Genomic DNA, 20,870 nt, shown 5'->3' on the forward strand with positions numbered 1-20,870 from the left:
CAGTATCAACTGTGGCAATGAGCCCTACTTCCCAGAGTCATAGATTGTCCAAACTGGGAAGGACTTTAATCTTCTCATCTAAACTTTCCCTGGGATAAATGAGAAAATGAAAGTCTGGTGAAATTGATTTGTGTAACTTTGTGTAACACAAAGTACGTGGGACACTTGAAGACATCTGCTCAGGACAGCATGGCAACGTGTTCTTACAGTCTCATCTTGAATCTTTTCTTTGAGGGCTTGGATGCTGTTTTAGATGAGCCTAAGAGCAGCAGCATGACAGAGTGTTCTGCTGGAAATTGGGATACTTGGATCTAACTAGATGAACTGGCTGTGCGGCCTTGGGTTTGTGGCCCTCCCTCTCTGAGCCTTAATCTCTCCATCTTTTTTTTTTTTTTTTTTTTTTTTTTTTTTTTTTTTTTTTTGAGACAGGGTCTAACTCCTTCGCCCAGGCTGGAGTGCAGTGGTGCCATCATAACTCACTGCAGCCTCGACCTCCCAGGCTCAGGTGATCCTCCCACCTCAGCCTCCTGAGTAGCTGGGACTACAGGCACGCGCCACCGCACCCTGCTAATGTTTGTATTTTTTGTGGAGACTTGGTTTTGCCATATTGCCCAGGCTGGTCTTGTGCTCCTTGGCTCACGTGATCTGTCCACGTTGGCCTCCCACAGTGTCGCGATTACAGGCATGAGCCACTGTGCCCGGCTTAATCTCTCCATTTTAAAATGAGGGAATTGATTTACTTAAGAATTTGTTATCCTTCTTTGGAGCGATCATTGATTCCCTTGAAAATCCGATGGAATCACTGGACACTTTGCACTGTGAAATGCACGTCATCTGCAGAGGTGCACGGGTCCCTCGTGGAAACTCCCTGCTCGGATTGACTGTCTTCCAATGAGACTTCCAGTTACCATATTCTAAAGTCCTAAAGTCATAGAAATAGAGTCAATGGGTCCCCAGTACAGTCTTGCATCCTTTTCATGCCATTGAAGAATTAACTCACCCTTCCCCAGCTCACTTCTTGGGCTCAACTCTGACTGGCTAGGACACGCTGAGTCAAAGTTTCCCAGTTACCTCTGGCAACCACATCCACAATACAACATGAAAATGACTTGCCATAAAGGGCCGTTTTCTCTTTGCCTTCAGCTGGAAGATGTCCACCTTTGGCTACAGTCATGCCCACTGGCCTCAGAGAAAACAAGCGCTTCTGGGTAACATAAGGGACCTTTCAGCCAACAGGGGTGAAGAAACTGCCTGGTAACTTGCTTGTCACTTCCACCCCATTCAATCAGCACGAAGGAAAGGCAGTTCGGCAAGGCTAGACTACAACAATTTAGACCTGTCTCGTGGGACATTACCAGGGAGAAAAAATAGAGCGTTTAATTAAGCCCCACATGCGAGCAATCAATTCCAATTTTCCATGTCTAATTTAGCAGAGAATCTCAACTGGGTGAACATGAAGACACTACAGAATCTCATAATGGTGGTGGTGCTTCACCTAATTTTGATTTGAAATGTTTCTTTTAGTGCTGGCACACTTTGGTGAAGAGGCCTGGTAGGTGAAGCAGAGGAGAAGGGACATGCCTGGGTAGGAGCCAGTTACAGGGATGGGCAGAGCTGTCATTAAGAAGTTTTCCACCAGGCATGCAGCACAAAAAATGTCTTCAATGAGAAGGCAGGGCAGATGTGGGGGCTGATGTGGGTCCCAGACCTTCCAGTGGCTGTTTAGTCTTTGTCTCTGGTTCCAGAATGAGCTTACCACCCAGTTCAAAGGGCTGGGCTGGACACTGACTGGAAGGAGAGGAGACTGGGGATTCACACATTCTTTTCAGCGTCATTAATTGCAAATGTTTTGCCCCAGGAGGCAGAGCTCTGCCTGCTTTGCTGCTGGTCTTCATCCACAGGACAGTCCCTGAGCTTGCTTTGTGAAACCCAGGTCAGAAAACCACAGATCTAGTCCAACACCTGCCTGCAGCTGACTGAGGGGGAAGGGGCCTGCCCGAGGTCACACAGGGAGTGAAGACACTGGGTTTCAGCCAGCGCCCAAGCCAGCCAGCCCCCAGAAAAAGAGTAAGTGGGAGACTTTGTCCTTTTACTATTTTGCCTAAGAGTAGTTATTAAAACGTTAGTCAGGGTTGGGTGTGGTGGCTCACGCCTGTAATCCCAGCACTTTGGGAGGCCGAGGCGGGCAGATCACGAGGTCAGGAGATGGAGACCATCCTGGCTAACACGGTGAAACCCCGTCTCTACTAAAACTACAAAAAATTAGCCAGGCGTGGTGGTGGCGCCTGTAGTCCAGCTACTCAGGAGGCTGAGGCAGGAGAATGGCGTGAACCCGGGAGGCGGAGCTTGCAGTGAGCCGAGATTGAGCCACTGCACTCCAGCCTGGGTGACAGAGCGAGACTCTGTCTCAAAAAAAAAAAAAAAAAAAAAGTTAGTTTGGGCCAGGCGCGGTGGCTCGTGCCTGTAATTTCAACACTTTGGGAGGCTGAGGCAGGCGGATCACCTGACATCAGGAGTTCAAGACCAGCCCGGCCACATGGTGAAACCTTGTCTCTACTAAAAATATCAAATTAGCTGGGCATGGTGGTGGGCGCCTGTAATCCCAGCTATTTGGGAGGCTGAGGCAGGAGAATTGCTTGAACCCGGGAGGCGGAGGTTGCAGTGAGCTGAGATCAAGCCACTGCACTCCAGCCTGGTGGACAGAGAGAGACTCTGTCAATAAATAAATAAATAATAAATAAATAAAATGTTAGTCTGGAACAGAAACACTTCTATGGCTACTGTCCAAGGTGCCTGTGACATGGAATTTCTACCCAATGCTTATGGGAATCTGCCTGTCACTTTGTGGAGTGGAGTGGCCATCCAGGATGGGGATTTTATAGGGTGAAGGGGCTTTCCTTGTGTCATGGCCACTGGACAACTATGTCACCTGCTGACATGTCAGCTTGGGAAAGATTGGGGTCTAAAAGAATGGGGACATGTGCCCATATCAGCTGGGGGGACACCTGGAGGACTCCAAAGAAAGGCAGGCTCCCCAGGAGGCCAAGGGTCCCTGGATGCTAGATGCTGGTGCAGGGTGCTTCCTGGGTCAGAGCCCTCTGCCACGCTGCTGTCTGGCATTGCCATCAGTGGAGGACTGTGCCTGGCACACAGCAGGAAATCGCAAAAAACTAGCAGAATGAATGAACAGCAAGGAACTCGTTACCCGTGGTAAAATGCTGACCACTCTCATACGTACACGACGTCAGATTGGCAGGGCCCAAACCACTTCACTGTCACCCATTTTGATCTTGTGCACTTTCTTCAGGAGTCCTAGAGCCAACAGCAAACACCTGTGCGGGCCATGCCACTCTGGGGAAGTGCCATCAGGATGTCTCCAAGGTGTGTCCTGCTGGGAGAAGCCAGGATTTGACAGAATCTTGCAGGATTAAACCCGTGAAGGAGGGAGGGCTGTCTTGCCTGAATGGCTCAATGGCTCCTCATCCCAAACTGGGCTTCTCATGCCCGATCCAGCCTCATCATCTCCCTAACCCACAGCCTGTGCACATGACTCTGCCCTCCGTAAAGCATTCAAGGCCCACGCCTTCTCATCCCAACCCACCTGTTCAGCTTCATCTCCCAAAATACACCTCTACTGTCCAGCCCCGCCCATGTCTCTGTGAGGCCTTTGGGAGCCCACTGCTTGGAAGTCATGGCTCCTTCCTGCCTGCTCTCAGAATATGCTACTTTATCTCCAGTGACTCAGACCTCCATCTGCCTCCTCCCCTGGATGCAAAGGACAGACTCTGTTCACAGATGAATGGACAAATAAATGCATTGAAATGTGAGCTAAGAATGTCTATCCTCCAGCATGGAGAAGACTAGTCTGGGAAGCCAGCAAGGGACAGCGCCTACAATTCCCCTTGTTTCTGTGCCAAAGCTACACTGAGTCCATGGGGGCTCAGCTGTGGATGAAAAGCCAAGGTCCCCTGCAGTGTGGGAGGAACCAGCAGCAGGAACGATCCTCTCAAGGGACAACGTGGACCCCGAAAGAGTTTGTTTCTGTCAAGGGTAAGGACTGGATAACTGGAGAACACCACACCAAGAGTCCAGGCGGCCAGGGAGGGCCTGGCTGTGCTGGCAAGTGGAGTTTCTGCCCAGGTCCCAGGTCCCAGGTCTCAGGTCCCAGGTCCCAGGTATGCCTGGGAATGCCTGCTCCTTCTTGAGCTCCAGGTAGGGGATGGCAGGCTTGCAGGCATCAGCCTCAACATGGGATTTACTGCAAAAAGGCTGATTCTGCCTTCTTAGCTACAAGTGTTCAGAGCTGGCGGGAGGCAGCAGCATTAGGGAAATACCACTGGTGGTGGTGAGTGGAAGGAGAACATATTGATCCCTCCAGAACCCACGGAAAGGTTGGGTGGGGAGATCTGATTAGAGGGGTTTGCAGTGACTGGACCTTTGATTTCCAGTGGTGGCATGGCCCAGGAAAGAGGGTCTTAGGGAAATCATGAAATTCCATAAGCTCAGTATGCAAATACCAATGGTTACCAGTTCTATGGGCATCCAGAACCCAGCCTGGGATGTTAAAGCCTCTGCTGGGAAGGAAAAGAGAATGAAAGGAGACTGAGCTACTCCAGCAAGTTTGGATGTGCTCAGTAGATGGGCAGAGAGAGGAAAAGGCAAGCAGGCTGGACAGAGTCAGCCTGGGACATCGGGGCCCCGAGGGACAAGGATCACAGCCACACAGCCTCTGTGGCCTTATGACCCTCCAGCTTTGGGAGTCCTCCCTTGGCTCTAGAAACACCACTAGGTGGTCTATGTGGGGTACCCTTGAGTGTTTTTCAGGCAGGGTGATGGGTTGAGGTTACCATATAGTCGTGGAGGGTGCTGAGTTACATGTGCATGATAGGCAAGGCCGGGCCCTCCAGGATTAGTTCGTTGACATCGTTCATGAGCTCATGTTCACTGGCCACATGGGGGTCCAGGAGTTCACATTCACTGGCCGGACCAGTGTTCTGGAGGTGGCGGAGGCGGGCCTGAAGCTGCTCCTGCTCCTTCTTGAGCTCCAGGTAGGAGTGGGAGAAGGTGTGGAAGATAGACGTGGCTGGGAAGGCCATGATGAGGATCCCGCTCAGGATGCTGCTGAGGGCCACCATCTGGCCTGGCACACTGCGGGGCACCATGTCCCCATAGCCCACCGTTGTCATGGAGATGATGGCCCACCAATAGGAGGCGGGGATGCTGGTGAACTCCAGCACCCGCCCAGACTCCTTCTCGGCCACGTAGACCAAAGGGGAGAAGAGGGTGACGGCCACGGCCAGGAAGAGAAGGAGCAGGCCGAACTCACGTGTGCAGCGGCGCACGGTGAGCCCCAGCGTCTGCAGCCCCAGCGAGTGGCGAGCCAGGCGCATCACATACAGGATGCGCAGCGCCCGCAGTACACGCAGGACCAGCCCCACCTTCTCCAGGTAGGAGCTCCCGCTTGGCCTCTCGCCATCCTCCGGGGGCCCCTCAGACACCGCCAGGGACACGTAGTACGGGGAGATGGCCAGGATGTCGATGATGTTCAGGGGCCCCTGGAAGAACTGACACTTGTCTTGGGCCTGGACAAACCGCAGGCAGAACTCCAGGGAGAACCAGGCCACGCAGACGGTCTCCACGATGAAAATATAGTAGCACTTCCGAGAGCATTCGCCCTGCGGGGAGAAGAGGCAACAACGCGGGGTAGAGAGTGGACCCACAACAGCGCTGGAAATCAGGGGACGACTTCGTGCCCATGAGCTTTGTGCTGTAAACTTAGTCGTCCACCAGAACCTCCTTTTACACAGTTTTCCAGTTGTGGCTGGGTACACAGCAGATCGGCTAGGTCAGAGACCGTTCTTTCTGGCTTCCCTTGCCGCTAGGTGTGGCCAAATATAACTAAGTCCTCACCTCTGGACTGGAAACAGAAGTGATGCAAAGCACCTCTGGATCTAACTCTTGCATACTCTTTCCATCCTTCCTGTGAGCCGGGACAGCACAGATGGGCCTGCAACCCAGCTAAGAAGAGAGGACTGGACCAGCTCCCCAGGGGAGGAGGGAACATCAAGGCGGGAGAATCTGGAATAAGAGTTGTCTATGCTCACTTACATCCCTCACCTTGGGACTATTGCACAAGAGAGAAATTTGGTTTAAAAATATTCAGTTTGGGGTCTCTTTGTTATAGCTGCCAGCCTCTACCTTAATGCCGTTAAGTACCTCGGGGGACCACGCACTGCTCTCCTGCTGTCACTCAAGCCACATAGCAATGTTGTGAGCAGGCAGTGTGACCCCATTTGACGGCCCAGGAAGTTGGTCACAGCAGTGAAGTGACTCGCCTGAGCTCACATACATAGGAGGTGGTACCAGGGTCTCTTAGCCACTGTTGGCTATTTTGTAACTTTGTTGTTTACCACCCCTCATTCATTTAGCCAACAGAAATGTATGGAAGGCCCACTTTGTGCCAGGCACGGTGCTAACCCCTGGGCATTCTGTGACTAGACAAACAGATATCATTTCTGATAGCTTGAAGGCTAGTGGGGCAGAGAGTGTTCCCGAATCCCCAGGACAGCCCTTGGGATGTGTGATTGCTGCCTTTGACATGCGGAATTCCGGCTCAGCACTTCCAGCTGGGTGGGTGCCGTTCTGCGTTCTGTATTTTGTTCTTCCTCCCCAATAGTTCAGGGTAGTTCCACCAGCCCTTCTGCCACTCAAAGTGTGGACCTTGAGCCAAAAGCATCAGCCTCCCCGAGGAGCTTGTTAGAAACACAGCATCTCAGGCCCCACCCCATCCCACGGAATCATATTCTGCAGTTAACAAGGTCTCCAGGTGACTCACGCAAATTGAAGTTTGACAGGCACTGTTCTAGTGTGTGGTTCTCAACCTCGGCTGCATGTTAGAATCACCTGGGGGTTCCTTGAAACATTGTGTTGCTTGGGCAGCGTCCTCCCAAGATTCTAATTTAATTAATCTAGGTTTGAGCTGAGCAGTAGAATTTTCCAGAACCCCCATGGATAATTCAAATGTGGAGCCAGGGTAGAAAACTTCGCTATACATATTTACACACACACACACACACACACACACACACACAGATATGTATACTTGATGGATGAATGGATGAATGGCCAAAGCAACTTGTCTGTGTAAAAGGCAAGATGTTGACAACCACAGTTTTCTTTGGATTAAAATGCTCTGAAGTGGAAAAAGAAATTATTTCCAGTGCCCACAGAAATCATAAATTGAAATGTTCTTTATGCCTGGCTGCTGGAGAAAGAGAAACAGACTGAACTATGCCAGTCTCTATTCGCCTGTCCAGGACAGGGCATCTTTCTGGCTGGACTTCCGTGTGGACTATTGGAGGGGTGGGAGTCAGAGGCAGCACTGCCAAGGGGTGGAGTCCAGAGTGTTCCAGCCTCTTCTTCAGAAACTGAAGCACAGAGAGGAGCAGTGGCCACTGTGAAGCCACACAGCAAGTTTTTATCAAGATTGGAGAATCAGGAACTTTCTGTGCCCTACCAGCCTTCAAGCCCCCCAGAAACCATGTCTGCTTGTCTAGTTAAAATACTCTCAGAGCCTAGCACAGTTTCAAATCCCATCTCTTTCGCTTACTTGGGCAAATCACTTGTCTCCTCTGGACTTTCAGTTGTCTAACCTCTGAAGGGCTGTCATGATGAATGGAAATTATGCATATAAAGCCATTAACATGACCGTGCACCTAGTAGGCACAGGATGCACTGTAGCCATTTGAACACAATCATACATTGGTCATGGACCACAGTCTCCCTGGTCAGTGTAAGGGTGGTATATCTTCTTCTTGTTGCTGGATATTACAGGAAGATGAGGGGATTCTCCAACCCACCGAGAGGTCTTTGCCATGACTGCCCAGGGTTTGCTTCAGGATCCTGAAGGGCTCAGAAGTTTTGGGTTCTGATTCCCCAGCCCTGCTACAAACTTGCTGTGTGACTTTGCAGCAGCCACTGGCCCTCTCTGTGCTTCAGTTTCCAATGCAGAGTTTGGAACAGAATTGGTATTTCTGAAAGCTGATTTGGAAACCCTGGCACCAGAAACCCCCAGGGTGCTTGTAAATGCAGATTCTTGGGCCCCCATCACAGAATCCAAACCTTAGGGTGGGGCCCGGGAATCTACATTTTGGCAACTCCCCCCATTCACTCTGAGGCACCTGGAAGGTTTTCAGACTCTGAGCTAGATTCTGCCTACAAGGTCTCTCTCTTTGCAGACATCCTGGGAGTTTCTCCCTAGGCTTAAAATACTTATAGCCTGGGAATAACTTTTCCATACCGATGACCCGATAGCTCAGGAAGGTGACTCCTCAGAGGCCGAGAAGGCTCTGCCGGGTCCTCCTCCTACCTGTGGGGCTGGCATTTGGACACTCAAGCCATGCACACCGGCTCCTGCCCTCCCACGGCCTGGCCCTCTGGCCACCTCTCTGGACTGCAGCAAGGGCTCTGCTCTGCTGCGTCACTACCCCTGCATCAGGCTCTGCTGTGCGTCCTAAATCCAGCCTCCCAGCACTGGTCCCTCAGAAATGCCGGCACTGGGGCAGCGGGTGTTTATGGAGTGTGGGCAGAGGAAATAATTCCCAGCTTAGCAAACATTCGAAGAAAAGAAAAAAAGGGGAAAGAAGGAAAGAAAAAAGTTTTTCTCTCTCCCTTTGTGGAAGTTCTGTGCTTAAACCCAGAAATTTCCAGGTCCTAGGAACCCCCTGGGCCCTGGGCACACCAGGATGGTTGGTCACCCTATTCCTAGCCCTTGTCACAGGCAGAGCGAGGTGTGTTCTGGCTCCTTCCTGCAATGAAGAAGAGCAAGCGTCGGCCCGGAGAAGGCCCAGGGTGTGAATGATGAAACAACACGGATGAATCCCATAGGCATGATGTGGAGCAAAGCAAGCAGGGTATGTGTTTCCATTTGTGGGAAGCTCGAGAACAGGCAGCCTCATCTAGGGTACACAAAGTGATCAGAACAGTGGCTGCCTCTGGGTAGTGTAGGGATGGCCTGTGAAGGGCCACGAGGGAGCTTTCTGGGGTCACAGAAATATTCTATACTCACAGGGGAGAGGCTGACACGGGTGCATCCGTTTATTAAATTCTATACCTAAGATTTGTGCATTTCAGTGTATGTATATTTTACCTGTAAAACTGTAAAAGAAAAATAGTAACAAATGATGATAAGTGATTTGAGGTGGAGAGGGGATGGAAAGAGAGGAAACAAGAATGGCAGAATATTGGCTGGGCACAATGGCTCACACCTGTAATCCCAGCACTTTGGGAGGGCAAGGCGGGTGGATCACCTGAGGTCAGGAGTTCGAGACCAGCCTGACCAATATGGTGAAACCTTATCTCTACTAAAAATACAAAAATTAGCCAGGCATGGTGACACACGCCTGTAATTCCAGCTACTTGGGAGGCTGAGGCAGGAGAATCGCTTGAACCTGGGAGGCGGAGGTTGCAGTGAGCTGAGATCAAGCCACTGCACTGCAGCCCGGGCGATAGAGCGAGACTCCATCTCAAAAACAAACAAAAAAAAAAGTGGCAGAATATTGACCATTGTGTGTAGCTGAGTCATGGAGTCATGGTTTCCCAGAGGTTCCTTATATTATTCTATTTACCTTGTAAATGTCTGAAGTTCTCCATGATGAAAAGTTAAAAAACAAAAATAAAGGATAATCAAAACCACAATAAGACACAATTTGACATCCACTAGGATGGCTAGAATCATAAAGACAGACAATAGCCAAGGGTTGGTGAGATTGTGGAGAAACTGGAACCCATCACTGCTGGTGGGGATGTAAAATGGGGCAGCGGCAGTGGAAACAGTTTGGCAGGTCCTCAAAAGGTTAAACAGAATTACCATGCAACCCAGCTGTTCCACTCCTAGGTGTATAGCTCAGACAAATGAAAACACACGTCCACACAAAAACTTGTACACAGGCCGGGTGTGGTGGCTCACGCCTGTAATCCTGGCACTTTGGGAGGCCGAGGCGGGTGGATCACCTGGGGTCAGGAGTTTAAAACCAGCCTGGCCAACATGGTAAAACCCCATCTCTACTAAAAATACAAAAATTAGCCAGGCATGGTGGCGGGTGCCTGTGATCCTAGCTACTCGGGAGGCTGAGGCAGGAGAATCACTTGAACTCAGGAGGTGGAGGTTGCAGGGAGCCAAGATTGCACCACTGCACTGCAGCCTGGGCAACAGAGCTAGACTCTGTCTCAGAAAAAAACAAAACCCAAAAAAACTTGTACACAAAATTCCGTGGTAGTATTATTCATAATAGCCCCAAAGTAGAGACAACTTAAACATCCATAAACTGATGAGTGAATACATAAAATGCGGCCTGTTCACACAATGGAATAGTAGTCAGCCGTGAAAAGGAATGAAGGGCTAAATCATGCTACAACATGGATGCACCTTGAAAACACGATGCTGAGTGAGAGAAGCCAGACACAGACACCACATGTTGGATGATTCCATGTATGTGAGATGTCCAGAGCAGGCAAATCCACGGAGACACAAAGCAGAGGGGTGGGAGTCCGGGGCTGGATGGAGGAGGAAGGTAGCAGTGATGGCTGCACAGCTCCATGATGATACTAAAGACCTCCGAATTGTGCTCTTTAAACGGGCCAATATTGTGGTGTGGGAGTTATAGTCTGAGTCTGAGCTGGCTGAACACTCCTGGGGGAGGCAGGAAGTAGGAGTAGTGGGGGTCCTGCAGCCTGGCCCGCACCTGTTTCACGCAGCAGCAGAGTGGGGCTTCCTGAGGGCAAAGCCGCTGCCCTGGGGGCCCTGCAGGTGCAATGAGGGCCAGTTCTGGAAGCTCCATCTGGGAGGGGCTCAGGGCCCACAGTCTTGACCTTGGAGACTTCCTCGCCCCCTCTGTCCCTTCCAGCAAAATCCTGCCAGCCCCACTTCGGAACGTGGCCACCTCTCACTTCTGCAGCTCCTTAGTCAGGGCTGGTCCATTCTGCAGCTTGGCATCCCTCCCTCCCCTCCCTCCTGCTGTGAGTGCACCATTTGTGCCTTTGGCCCTGGCCTGAGGCCCTGAGCTGTTTCCTCTGAGGCTCTCCTGGGGCCTGGATGTGCTGACTCACTCCTCTGCCCACTCCTTTAGCCACTTTTCTCTCCGCCAGCCGTGCCCTCCGCTACCTTCCCCTCCTTTACTCCGCTCCCACGGGCCTCACCCCAGGCACTACTCTCCCTGAGCCGCAATCCCTCCTCCCCAGGTTCCCAGCCCCTGCCCACTCCTTCTAGCAGCTGTTCCCCCCTTCCCAACCCTGGGACACAAGGGCTCTGAGAGTGTTAGAACCAACCGGACAGGGTCAGCCCCACCATGGGACCTGGCCCATGAGTCATCTCTCTGAAGGTGTCTTCCCTTCTGTGAAATGGGGAAGGTAACTCTCATCCCACAGGGCAATTGTGGGCACCGGGGAGACCTGCTCAGGGATGCTGCAGTGTAGGAGCTTCCCAAATCTATGCTGCTTCTCTTCCTCCCCAATCCTCTCCCACCATTGCCCTCCGGTTCAGGCCCTGCATCTGATCCATCACGGGCTCTCCACGGCCTTCACTGTGGGCGGGTTGGATGGCTGACTTCTCTTCTAGAGTTTCCAGCAAATTCTTACTAGAAAGCAGCTGCCACTGGGCTGGGCATGGTGGCTCACACCTGTAATCCCAGCACTTCGGGAGGCTGAAGTGGGCAGATCACCTGAGGCAAGGGAGTTTGAGACCAGCCTGGCCAATGTGGGGAAACCCTGTCTCTACTGAAAACACAAAAATTAGCCGGGCGTGGTGGTGCATGCCTGCAATCCCAGTTACTCGGGAGGCTGAGGCATGAGAATCACTTGAACTCAGGAGGTTGGAGGAGAGCTGAGATTGTACCACTGCACTCCAGCCTGGGCAACAGAGCAAGACCCTGTCTCAAAAAAAAAAAAAGAAAAAAAAAAAACAGCTGCCACTGAGGGAGCATTACTAGCTTAGCAGCTGTCAGGCAAGTTATATATTGAGGCCCAGTTTTCTGATCTGTAGAATGGGATTGCGGTGAGGATTAAATTAGGAAACAGGGAAATGACTAGCACAGGGCCAGGAGCCCAGCAGGGGTCTAAGAAGTAGCCACTGACTCTGAATCTCACAGCGGTTCTCCCCGTGTGGGGAGGGCGGGCCGCCATCCCATCGCCTCTGTGCTGGTGTCCCCTCAGCAGTCACTGAAGGAGAGACCTAGGGACTCTCCCAGTGTCCAGCACAGGTCCGGCCTGTAGGGGCCCTTCCTGAATGACTCGTGAATGAGTGTGGGTGGCAGCGTCTGCACGGGGCATTTGTGGGGGGCTGGGAGTTGGACCCGCAGAGGTGGGGGCAGTGTGAGGAGGCAGAGGAAACAGTGTCACCTGCAGAGCATCAGGGAGGCCCCAGGCCAAGAAACAAGGAATATTGCTTCTTGGCTGGGACATAGGGAGAGACACAGCTGCAGGAAAAAAACAACCAAAAGCAACAAAACTAGGATAAGAAGCATTCGCTAGAGCAATTACCAAATGCCACCGAGCACAGAGAAGCTCCAGAGAGCAGGCCAGTTCTTTAGGAAGCTGATTCATGGTCCAAGAAAGGGACAGAGGAGGAGGCAGAAGCTGGCTCTCTCACGGGGCCTTTTACTAAAGGGTGAGGAGGCAGGGAGGTGGAAATGGCAGCCCAAAAGGTGAGCTGCATCCCAGGGAGGGGGCCCCAAGAGTCCCGCCTGGTCTTTGAAAAATCTCTCTCTGTGGGCCAGGCACAGTGGCTCATGCCTGTAATCCCAGCACTTTGGGAGGCCAAGGCTAGTGGATCACCTGAGGTCAGGAGTTCGAGACCAGCCTGGCCAATATGGCGAAACCCCGTCTGTACGAAAAGTACAAAAATTAGCTGGGCATGGTGGCGGGCGCCTGTAGTTCCAGCTACTCGGGAGGCTGAGGCAGGAGAATTGCTTGAACTCAGGAGGCAGAGGTTGCAGTAAGTTGATATCGTGCCACTGCACTCCAGTCTGGGTGAGAGAGCGAGACTTCATCTCAAAAAAAAAAAAAAAAAGAAAAGAAAAGAAAAGCAAAAAAAGCCAGGCATGGTGGTGGGCATCTGTAGTCCCAGCTACTCAGGAGGCTGAGGCAGGAGAATGGCGTGAACCGGGGGGGCAGAGCTTGCAGTGAACCGAGATCGCGCCACTGCACTCCAGCCCGGATGACAGAGCAAGACTCCGTCTCAAAACAAACAAACAAAACTCTCTCTGTGCCTTCCTTCCCCAGCCCTCCACCTTAGTAAGACGCTGAAATGTCTACAGTCCAGGATGAGAGGGAAGGCGAGGACCAAAGAGCCCGCGCAGTTCTGCTCCCTAACCCCACCATTGTTCTGCAGAGACATCACCAAGGACACTTTACTCGGTTGCCATAGGGTGTGCATGTCCCTTTGACAATATCCCTGAAAGCCCCAGGCAATGCTGTGGGGTAGAAGTAGCACCCAAGGTAGGAGGAGAGCTGTGGGAAGGCCAGCAGGGCTGGTCCTGAGCATGGTGAGTTCCCCTACTTCTCCTACCGGGTCTCCAGCCAGAGCAGGCCCTCAGAAAAGCCGTGCTGAAAGCCGGTACAGAGGAAGAATGGGAGCAGACACTGGCAGGGGATGGAGAGGACATTTGAGCCACCGGCCCTTGACTTGGCCTTTGCTATTCAGGTGGGAGGGAGCCGGGGACGGAGGCTGCTGAGCAGAGCAGCAGAGCAGGTGCAGGGGTATGAGCCCAGCCCCAAGGGGGAGCAGAACAAAAAGCGTCCACTCTGTGCTAGCCCCTGATATACAGGCTCTCATTCAGTCCTCAGCACTGCCCTCTGAATAGTGTTATGATTGTCCTCTTTGCTGGGTGAGGAAATAGAGGCACAGGGAAAGAAAAGGACTTGTCCAAGGGCAGAGCCAGGGAGTGAGAGAGCTGGGACTCAACCCAGGACGAGCAAACTAAAGATGCTGGCCCTTTCCATGACCTGATACTATCTGCAGTGGTTGGGATGTCTTCTTAGCAGGAAAGAGGGAGAAAGATGGTCCACTGCAGGTGGCCAGTAGTGTTCAGGCTGCCAGGAGGGAGGGGAAGGCAGAGCTGCCCGGCCAGGGCTGAGGCCACATGGAGAGGGCGCGAGGGATGAATGGCAGGGAGGACAATGAAGGCAGAGGGAAAGAAAGAACCTGGGAAACTGCAGCAAACAGACCAGGACACGAGGCTGCAGGTGCCCAGGGCTGGAAGGACACTAGGGACCAGTCAGCTTGTAAAATGAAAAGTCCAGACCATCATTTTACCAGCAGAAGGTTGAGGTCCAGAGGCAGACGTGATCTGCCCTGGATCTCCCAGTGCATTCAAGCGAGAGTCGGGATCGGGTGTGGTGGCTCAAGTTTGTAATCTCAGCACTTTGGGAGGCAGAGGTGGGTGGATCACCTGAGGTCAGGAGTTCGAGACCAGCCTGGGCAACATCGTGAAACCTCATCTCTACTAAAAATACAAAAATTAGCTGGGGATGGTGTTCGGTGCCTATAATCCCAGCTACTTGGGAGGCTGAGGCAGGAGAATTGTTTGAACCCAGGAGGTGGAGGTTGTAGTGAGCTGAGATCACACCACTGCACTCCAACCTGGGTGACAAAAGCAAAACTCCATCTCAAAAAAAAAAAAAAAAGGGTCAGGACTAGATCTCGAATCCTGCCTATGAAAGGGGTCTGTGTGCCAGCCGTGGGAACAGAATCCTGGCTTCATGTCTCAAACCTATCTTGTTCCTTGGAGGTGGGGGTCGGTCTTTGGAGTGTGTCTTTCTATCTTCAGCTATCAACATGGAGCAGACCATCAGCGCTGGATGGATAAACCAGTAGTGGCTTATACATACAGTGGAATAGTATTCAGCCATGAAGAGGAACGAAGGTCTGACACATGGCACAGTGCATGGACCTTGAAGACATGATGCTGGAGCAGGAAGCCAGTCACAGAAGACCACACCTGGCATGATTCTGTTTCTATGAAATGTCCAGAATAGGCTAATTCATGGAGATAGAAAGCAGACGGGTGGTTTCCAGGGGCTGGCGGGAGAGGAAGGAGGAGAGACTGCCTAGTTGGGACAGGGTTTTCTTTTGGAATGCTGAGAAAAAGCTTTGGAACTAGATAGAGGTGATGGTGGCTGCAGAAGATTGTGATTGTACTAAATGCCACTAAATTGTTCCCTTTAAGCTGCTCAATTTCATGTTATGTAAATGTCAACTCAGAAAAATGGAGCAGGGGGCTGGGGTGCGCTGGCTCACGCCTGTAATCCCAACGCTTTGGGAGGCTGAGGTGGGAGAATCACTTGAGCTCAGGAGTTTGAGACCAGCCTGGCCAACATGGTGAAACCCATCTCTACAAAATGTACAAAAATTAGCCAGGCGTGATGATGCCTGCCTGTGGTCCCAGCTACTCAGGAGGCTGAGGCGGGAGGATCACTTGAACCTGCGAGGCAGAGGCTGCAGTGAGCTGAGATTGTGCCACTGTACTCCAGCCTGGGTGACAGAGTGAAACCCTGTCAAAAAAAAAAAAAAAAAAATAGAGCACGGCTGCTCAGAATCTAATCTCCAAGGAAATAAGAAATTTGTCTTCTCTCCAGCACCCAGAAGAATGGACTTTAGTAGGCAGTCAATGACTGTTGTTGAAGGACAGTAAAGGATGAATGTTTGGTTTCCTGTTAACTACTACCGAATGAATGAATGAATGAATGAATGAATGATGTGATCAGTATGACGGACGTTCTCTGAGCACCTCTGTGTGTCGGCACTGTCCCGCTGCTTTATGCACCACATGCCCCTTGAGGGAAATGCTTAGAGCACCCCCATTTCACAGAGGAGGAAACTGAGGCTCAAGGAGGTTAAGTGACTTTCCCAAGATCACTGGGTTAGTCATGGGTGAGGCCAAGATTGAAATCCAGGGCATCTGGCCTTCACACCATCATGCTGGCCTGAGAGATGTTTTACAAAGTCTGGCTGCCTTAGAAGCACAAAGTGCCCCTGAGGCTGAGGTTCTAGACTAGAGGCGAAGTGGCCCAGAATTGAAAGTTAGGGCTGGGCATGGTGGTTCATGCTTGTAATCCTGGCACTTTGAGAGGCCAAGGCAGGCAGATCGCTTGAACTCGGGAGTCTGAGACCAGCCTGGGCAACGTGGGGAAACCCTATCTTTACAAAAAATACAAAAAATTACCTGGGTGTGGTGACACACACCTGTAGTCCCAGGTACTTGGGGGGCTGAGGTGGGAGGATCATTTGAGCCCAGGAGATGCAGGCTGCAGTGAGCTGCCAAGATCATGCCACTGCACACTAGCCTGGTGATAAAATGAGACCCTGTCTCAAATTCAAAAAAAGAAAGAGAGAGAGAAAGAAAGAGAAGGAAAGAAGGGAAGAAAAAGAAAAGGAAGGTAGGAAGAAAGAAAAAAGAAAAGGAAAGGAAAGAAAGATGGTATCAGTGTTGTGTAGTCATAGGGGGTCGGATTTTAGAGCCAATCAGAGGTAAGTTCAAATCTTAGCTCTGCCATTTACTGTGAGCTTAAGAAAGTGATAAAACCTCTCTGAGCCTCAGTTTCGTCATCTGTAAAATGGGGGTAGAAGTGGTATTCACTTCCCCATGCTGCCACAGGGATGAAATCAGTCCATGGTGTGAAATGCCAGCCTCACAAGCGCCACTTAGGAGGCATCGGTTCTTTCATCCTTTTGGGGAAGAGTCCCCCCTGGGAAATCTGGAACTTTAAAATCCGGTGCCCCTTAGAAGAGCTCAGGCGCTGACTTGGTCCTTCCTGTCTACACTGCCTCTTCCCTTCTCCATTGTAATTTTTTTTGAGATGGAGTTTTGCTCTCGTTGTCTAGGCTGGAGTGCAGTGGCACAATCTTGGCTCGCTGCAACCTCTGCCTGAGGGTTCAAGCGATTTTCCTGCCTCAGCCTCCCAAGTAGCTGGGATTACAGTCACATGCCACCACACCTGGTTAATTTTTTTGGTTTTTTTTAGTAGAGATGGAGTTTTACCATGTTGGCCAGTTTGGTATCGAACTCCTGACCTCAGGAGATCCACCCGCCTCGGCCTCCCAGAGTGCTGAGCTTACAGGCGTGAGTCACTGCACCCAGCCTCCATTGTAATTTGCAATCTCTGGCACAGACATTTTACCCCACTATCAGGTTTACGCCAAGGGACGTTGCTATGAGAAGGTAGAAAAACAGAAAACTGCTTACAGCAAATGTCCATCCATTGTTTCTGTTTCTGATGGAAGAGTTCTGTGGGTTATAGCCCTGGGGTCTGTTCCCCCACCCATCGTGACATTAATTCTTCAGCGTGGATGCTATCAGGGTCAATTTACAGGACACTGGCCCCACACTCAACGGGCACTGCCTGTTCCCAAAAGCAGCTGGTCCCTCTCAGACTGACATTCCCTGAGGGCAAATAAGGAATACAAAGCACGTGTGTCCAGGAAGAGGACATCATCCTTTTACATAAATGTAAGGTCACCGTCTTGGGAGAACAAAGACTGCCCCATCCTCAGCCTCCCTGCTGTCTGAATTATCATCTAAACAGGAACACAGACACTGTCCGGGCAGCACCTCAGCCTATCTCTGGGCACACACACAAAGGCGCTTTCACTAAGGAGAAAGCATAAAGATATTGAAGCTGGGCCCGGGCATAAACCTCTCTTGTCCCAGGAGGAGATGTGGCCGCCTGATCCTCGGCTGAAACTTCGGCTGTGCAGGTCTGCAGGCCCACCTCTCCCCTCTAATTTGATTTCCCGAGTCACTGTTAAGCCGGGCCTGGGTTCATACCCTGCGTAATTTTCAAAGCATTAGGTTTTGAAAAGATCTTGGCTCTCTGCACAACCGAAATCCTGGCTCCTACACAATTTCTCCCCTCTCTGGAAATCTCTAAGAGGAATAGGCTTGTGGGCATCCAGGGGCCTTTCTTTATTAATTGGGATCAGGGCACCCTTAAGAAATGGGGTAGGGAGGTCACTTGTTTTGTCTTAATCTTTGTACTGCAGAGTCCACACATAAATATTTCTGTGAAGAAGCAGGCTCTTAATCTCATGCTTTTATGCTGTAGAATGAAAAAATGTCTATGATTGGCATTGTCGTCTTCTCCATGGGAAAACAAGCTGTTTAAAGGTCCAAATGTTTTGTGGGGCTTTTTAAGGCCAAACTTTTGTAGGTTGGACAAGACACATTTTATTCAACCCATATTTACTGGGATCCTACTGTGTGTGAGGCATGGGCTCGTTCTCCATTTAAGTCCTTTCTATCTGGCAAGTTCTCTGATCCTTTTGTCTTGCCCTGGGACGTATCTTTAAGCAAAGAGAACTTAGGTGGGCTGGCAACTGTTATGAGCCAAATAGAGCAAGCACCATCCTATGTATGTGTTTAGTTTCTCTCTCTGTTGATTACAAGGTAAACTCCAAACGTTAAGATGATGGGCAGCCCTGGGGGAGCTTGGTGCTGGAGAGGAGTGATTTTTTAAATCAGGAAACAATCTAATTCTCTGTTTGAAGCTTTCCAATAACCCTGTCAACCAACTGCTAGGTTCTTATTTCGCTTCTCAGACCATCTGGCCCCCAGGTGGAGGGAGGGTGTCTCAGGGTCTCCTGTAACTCCCTGCAAAGGGGACGAAGGTGTGGGCAAGCAACACTTTTTGCTCTGGCCTCCTGGGGCAGAGTGACTTACAAATCAGCTCATCTGTGAGTTTCCCATCCAGTGAGACTGGCCCAGACACTGAGCACTGCAGGGAAACTGAGGCCGGGGACCTTTGCATCATTGGTGTCCTTACTGTGGAGCTCCGAGGAAAATAAATGGCCCGTGCCTCAGTTTCCTCATCTGAAAATGGTGTGGAGATGCCCAGGAGAATGTTAGCTCAAGAAGGCAGGGATTTTATGTTTTTGACCTGGTCTACGGCTTAGCACAGAGCGCTGTTCAGTAAACACATGTTGAGTTCACTGGGTGAGTAAAGCTTCGAGGTGATGTTACCCATTTCACAGAGGGGGAGACGGGCTCAGAGAGGAGGTGGAGTGATTTGCCTGCAGTCACAGAGTCGGGAGGGCCGGGAGAGGTGACACTGGGTCTGTCTGGCCCACTGAGTCCATGCGTGGCTGAGGGCCATGTAATGAGTTTCACGGTGAGCCTTAGGCACTTTTGCCTTTGTAGGACTCCAAAAAAAAAAAAAAAAAAAAGAGAAATTATCTTTTATGACTGATGGCCTAATAATGAATATAACCCACGTTGGATAATATTCAATTTTTTTCTTCTTATTTTAAAACCTGAAGACATTTTCGTGGGCCCCTAAAAGACATCTCCGCCCAGGCACACTGCGGGATGGAGCCGTGGGTCCCATCAGAGGCCACTCACCTGGTCCTCCTCCGCCCTGAGGTCGGGCATGGTGCTGACACACAGGCTGACGGCCGTGGTGGCCACGAAGAGGATGGAGAGGCAAGCGAAGACCTTCCCGGGCAGCCCGGACTGCGGGTTTTCCACCATCTCGCGCAGCCGGTTCATGCAGAGACCCCAGCGCGAGGAGTGCGAGGCGGGGCGGCGGGTCTCCCTCTGCTGCCTCAGTACGTCCTCCCTGTGCAGCTTGGCCAGCTCCTCCAGCTCCTCCAGCTTCCTCAGCAGCTTCCGCAGGCAGCACCTTTCCAGGTGGGCCTCCTCGATGCCCCAGTAGGCCAGCTCCTCCTGGAAGGACAGCGCACACATCTCCTGCAGGAGCACCAGCTTCCCGGCCGCCAGGAAGCTCACGATCACCCCGAAGGCGCTGGGGCTCCTGTCGAAGAAGAACTCCTGGCTGTCCTCGTCGTAATCATCGCAGAGCTGCGCGATCTCCTGGTAGCTCCGACAGAGCCTGAGTTTGCTCAGGCGGCTCAGCGGGAACTGGTCCAGTGTGCTCCAGGGGAGGAGATACCTCCTGCCTCCCACGTTGATCAGGATCTCCTTCTCCAGGTCCACCGGGGAAGCGTCCAGGGCACCCACCTTCCGCACCCTCCGGTAGTAAAGGCCCTTGACAGACGGCGTCTCCATGGGGCTGTACAGGAGCTGACTCCAGGGGCTGTGGGAACCATAGTGGTGGTGTCTGGGATGCAGGCTCCGGTCTCTGGAAGGCATGGGCATTGCTGAAGACCGCCAGGTGGGAAGCGCTGCGTTTACCAGTCTGACACCCAAGGGACAAAGAGCAAGAAAAAGGAAGGGAAATCAGTCTTAGGGCGAAGAGTCCTGGATGTCATGACTGCAGATGTTCTTACATGTGTTCTCCCGCGACTGCATCTGCATGGCTTGTTCTTTTAACCTTTAGTTCAACAGATATTTATTGGGCACCTACTATGTGCTTGGGATACGTCAGTGGACAAAACCCTTCCCTGGTGGAACATCTACTGACATCTCAGAAGGATGTCTCCAGAACAGACATTGCAGGGACGGGGACTTGAGTAATTCAGTCCTGAGCTGGACAAGTTGGGGCGGTGCCACTTCTGGGCTCTGTGTTCTCAGGTATGTGGTTTAACCTCTCTGATCTCAGCATCATTCATTCAAATGACAAGACTCATACTAATCTTGCAAGGTACAGGTGGTAAAAATAGAGCTTAAGAATGTAGGCTCTCAAGTGCACTGGCAGGGACCGATCCCTTACGGACTGCCAGCACAGGTGGGTTACTCAGTGTCTCTGAGTCCTTTGCTTTATCTGTATGACTGGGGCAGTTTGAGTGCCCACATCGTAGGGCATGGCAAGGGTTATATGCAGTAATATACAAGAAAGTGTGTATTAATAACACTTCTAGATGCTTCTGACATGCCTGGCTTCCCCTAACTCACCTCAACAACCTCATGAGGTAGACATAAGAG

The 20,870-nt window shown here is 51.4% G+C and overlaps 1 protein-coding gene across 1 annotated transcript; it reads right to left on the reverse strand.

Annotated features, from left to right (window-relative positions):
• Positions 1-4,778: 4,778 nt before the first annotated feature.
• KCNG4 (potassium voltage-gated channel modifier subfamily G member 4) lies at positions 4,779-20,144 on the reverse strand. Its single transcript, XM_054452661.2, has 2 exons — positions 19,389-20,144; positions 4,779-5,675 (listed from the first exon to the last, which is right to left on the reverse strand). The coding sequence occupies exons 1-2, from the start codon at positions 20,142-20,144 to the stop codon at positions 4,872-4,874; spliced, it is 1,560 nt and encodes a 519-aa protein (XP_054308636.1). The 3' UTR covers positions 4,779-4,871.
• Between the last annotated feature and the right edge of the window lie 726 nt (positions 20,145-20,870).

The sequence above is a fragment of the Pongo pygmaeus genome, chromosome 18, assembly GCF_028885625.2.
Source record: "Pongo pygmaeus isolate AG05252 chromosome 18, NHGRI_mPonPyg2-v2.0_pri, whole genome shotgun sequence".
NCBI lineage: Eukaryota > Metazoa > Chordata > Mammalia > Primates > Hominidae > Pongo > Pongo pygmaeus.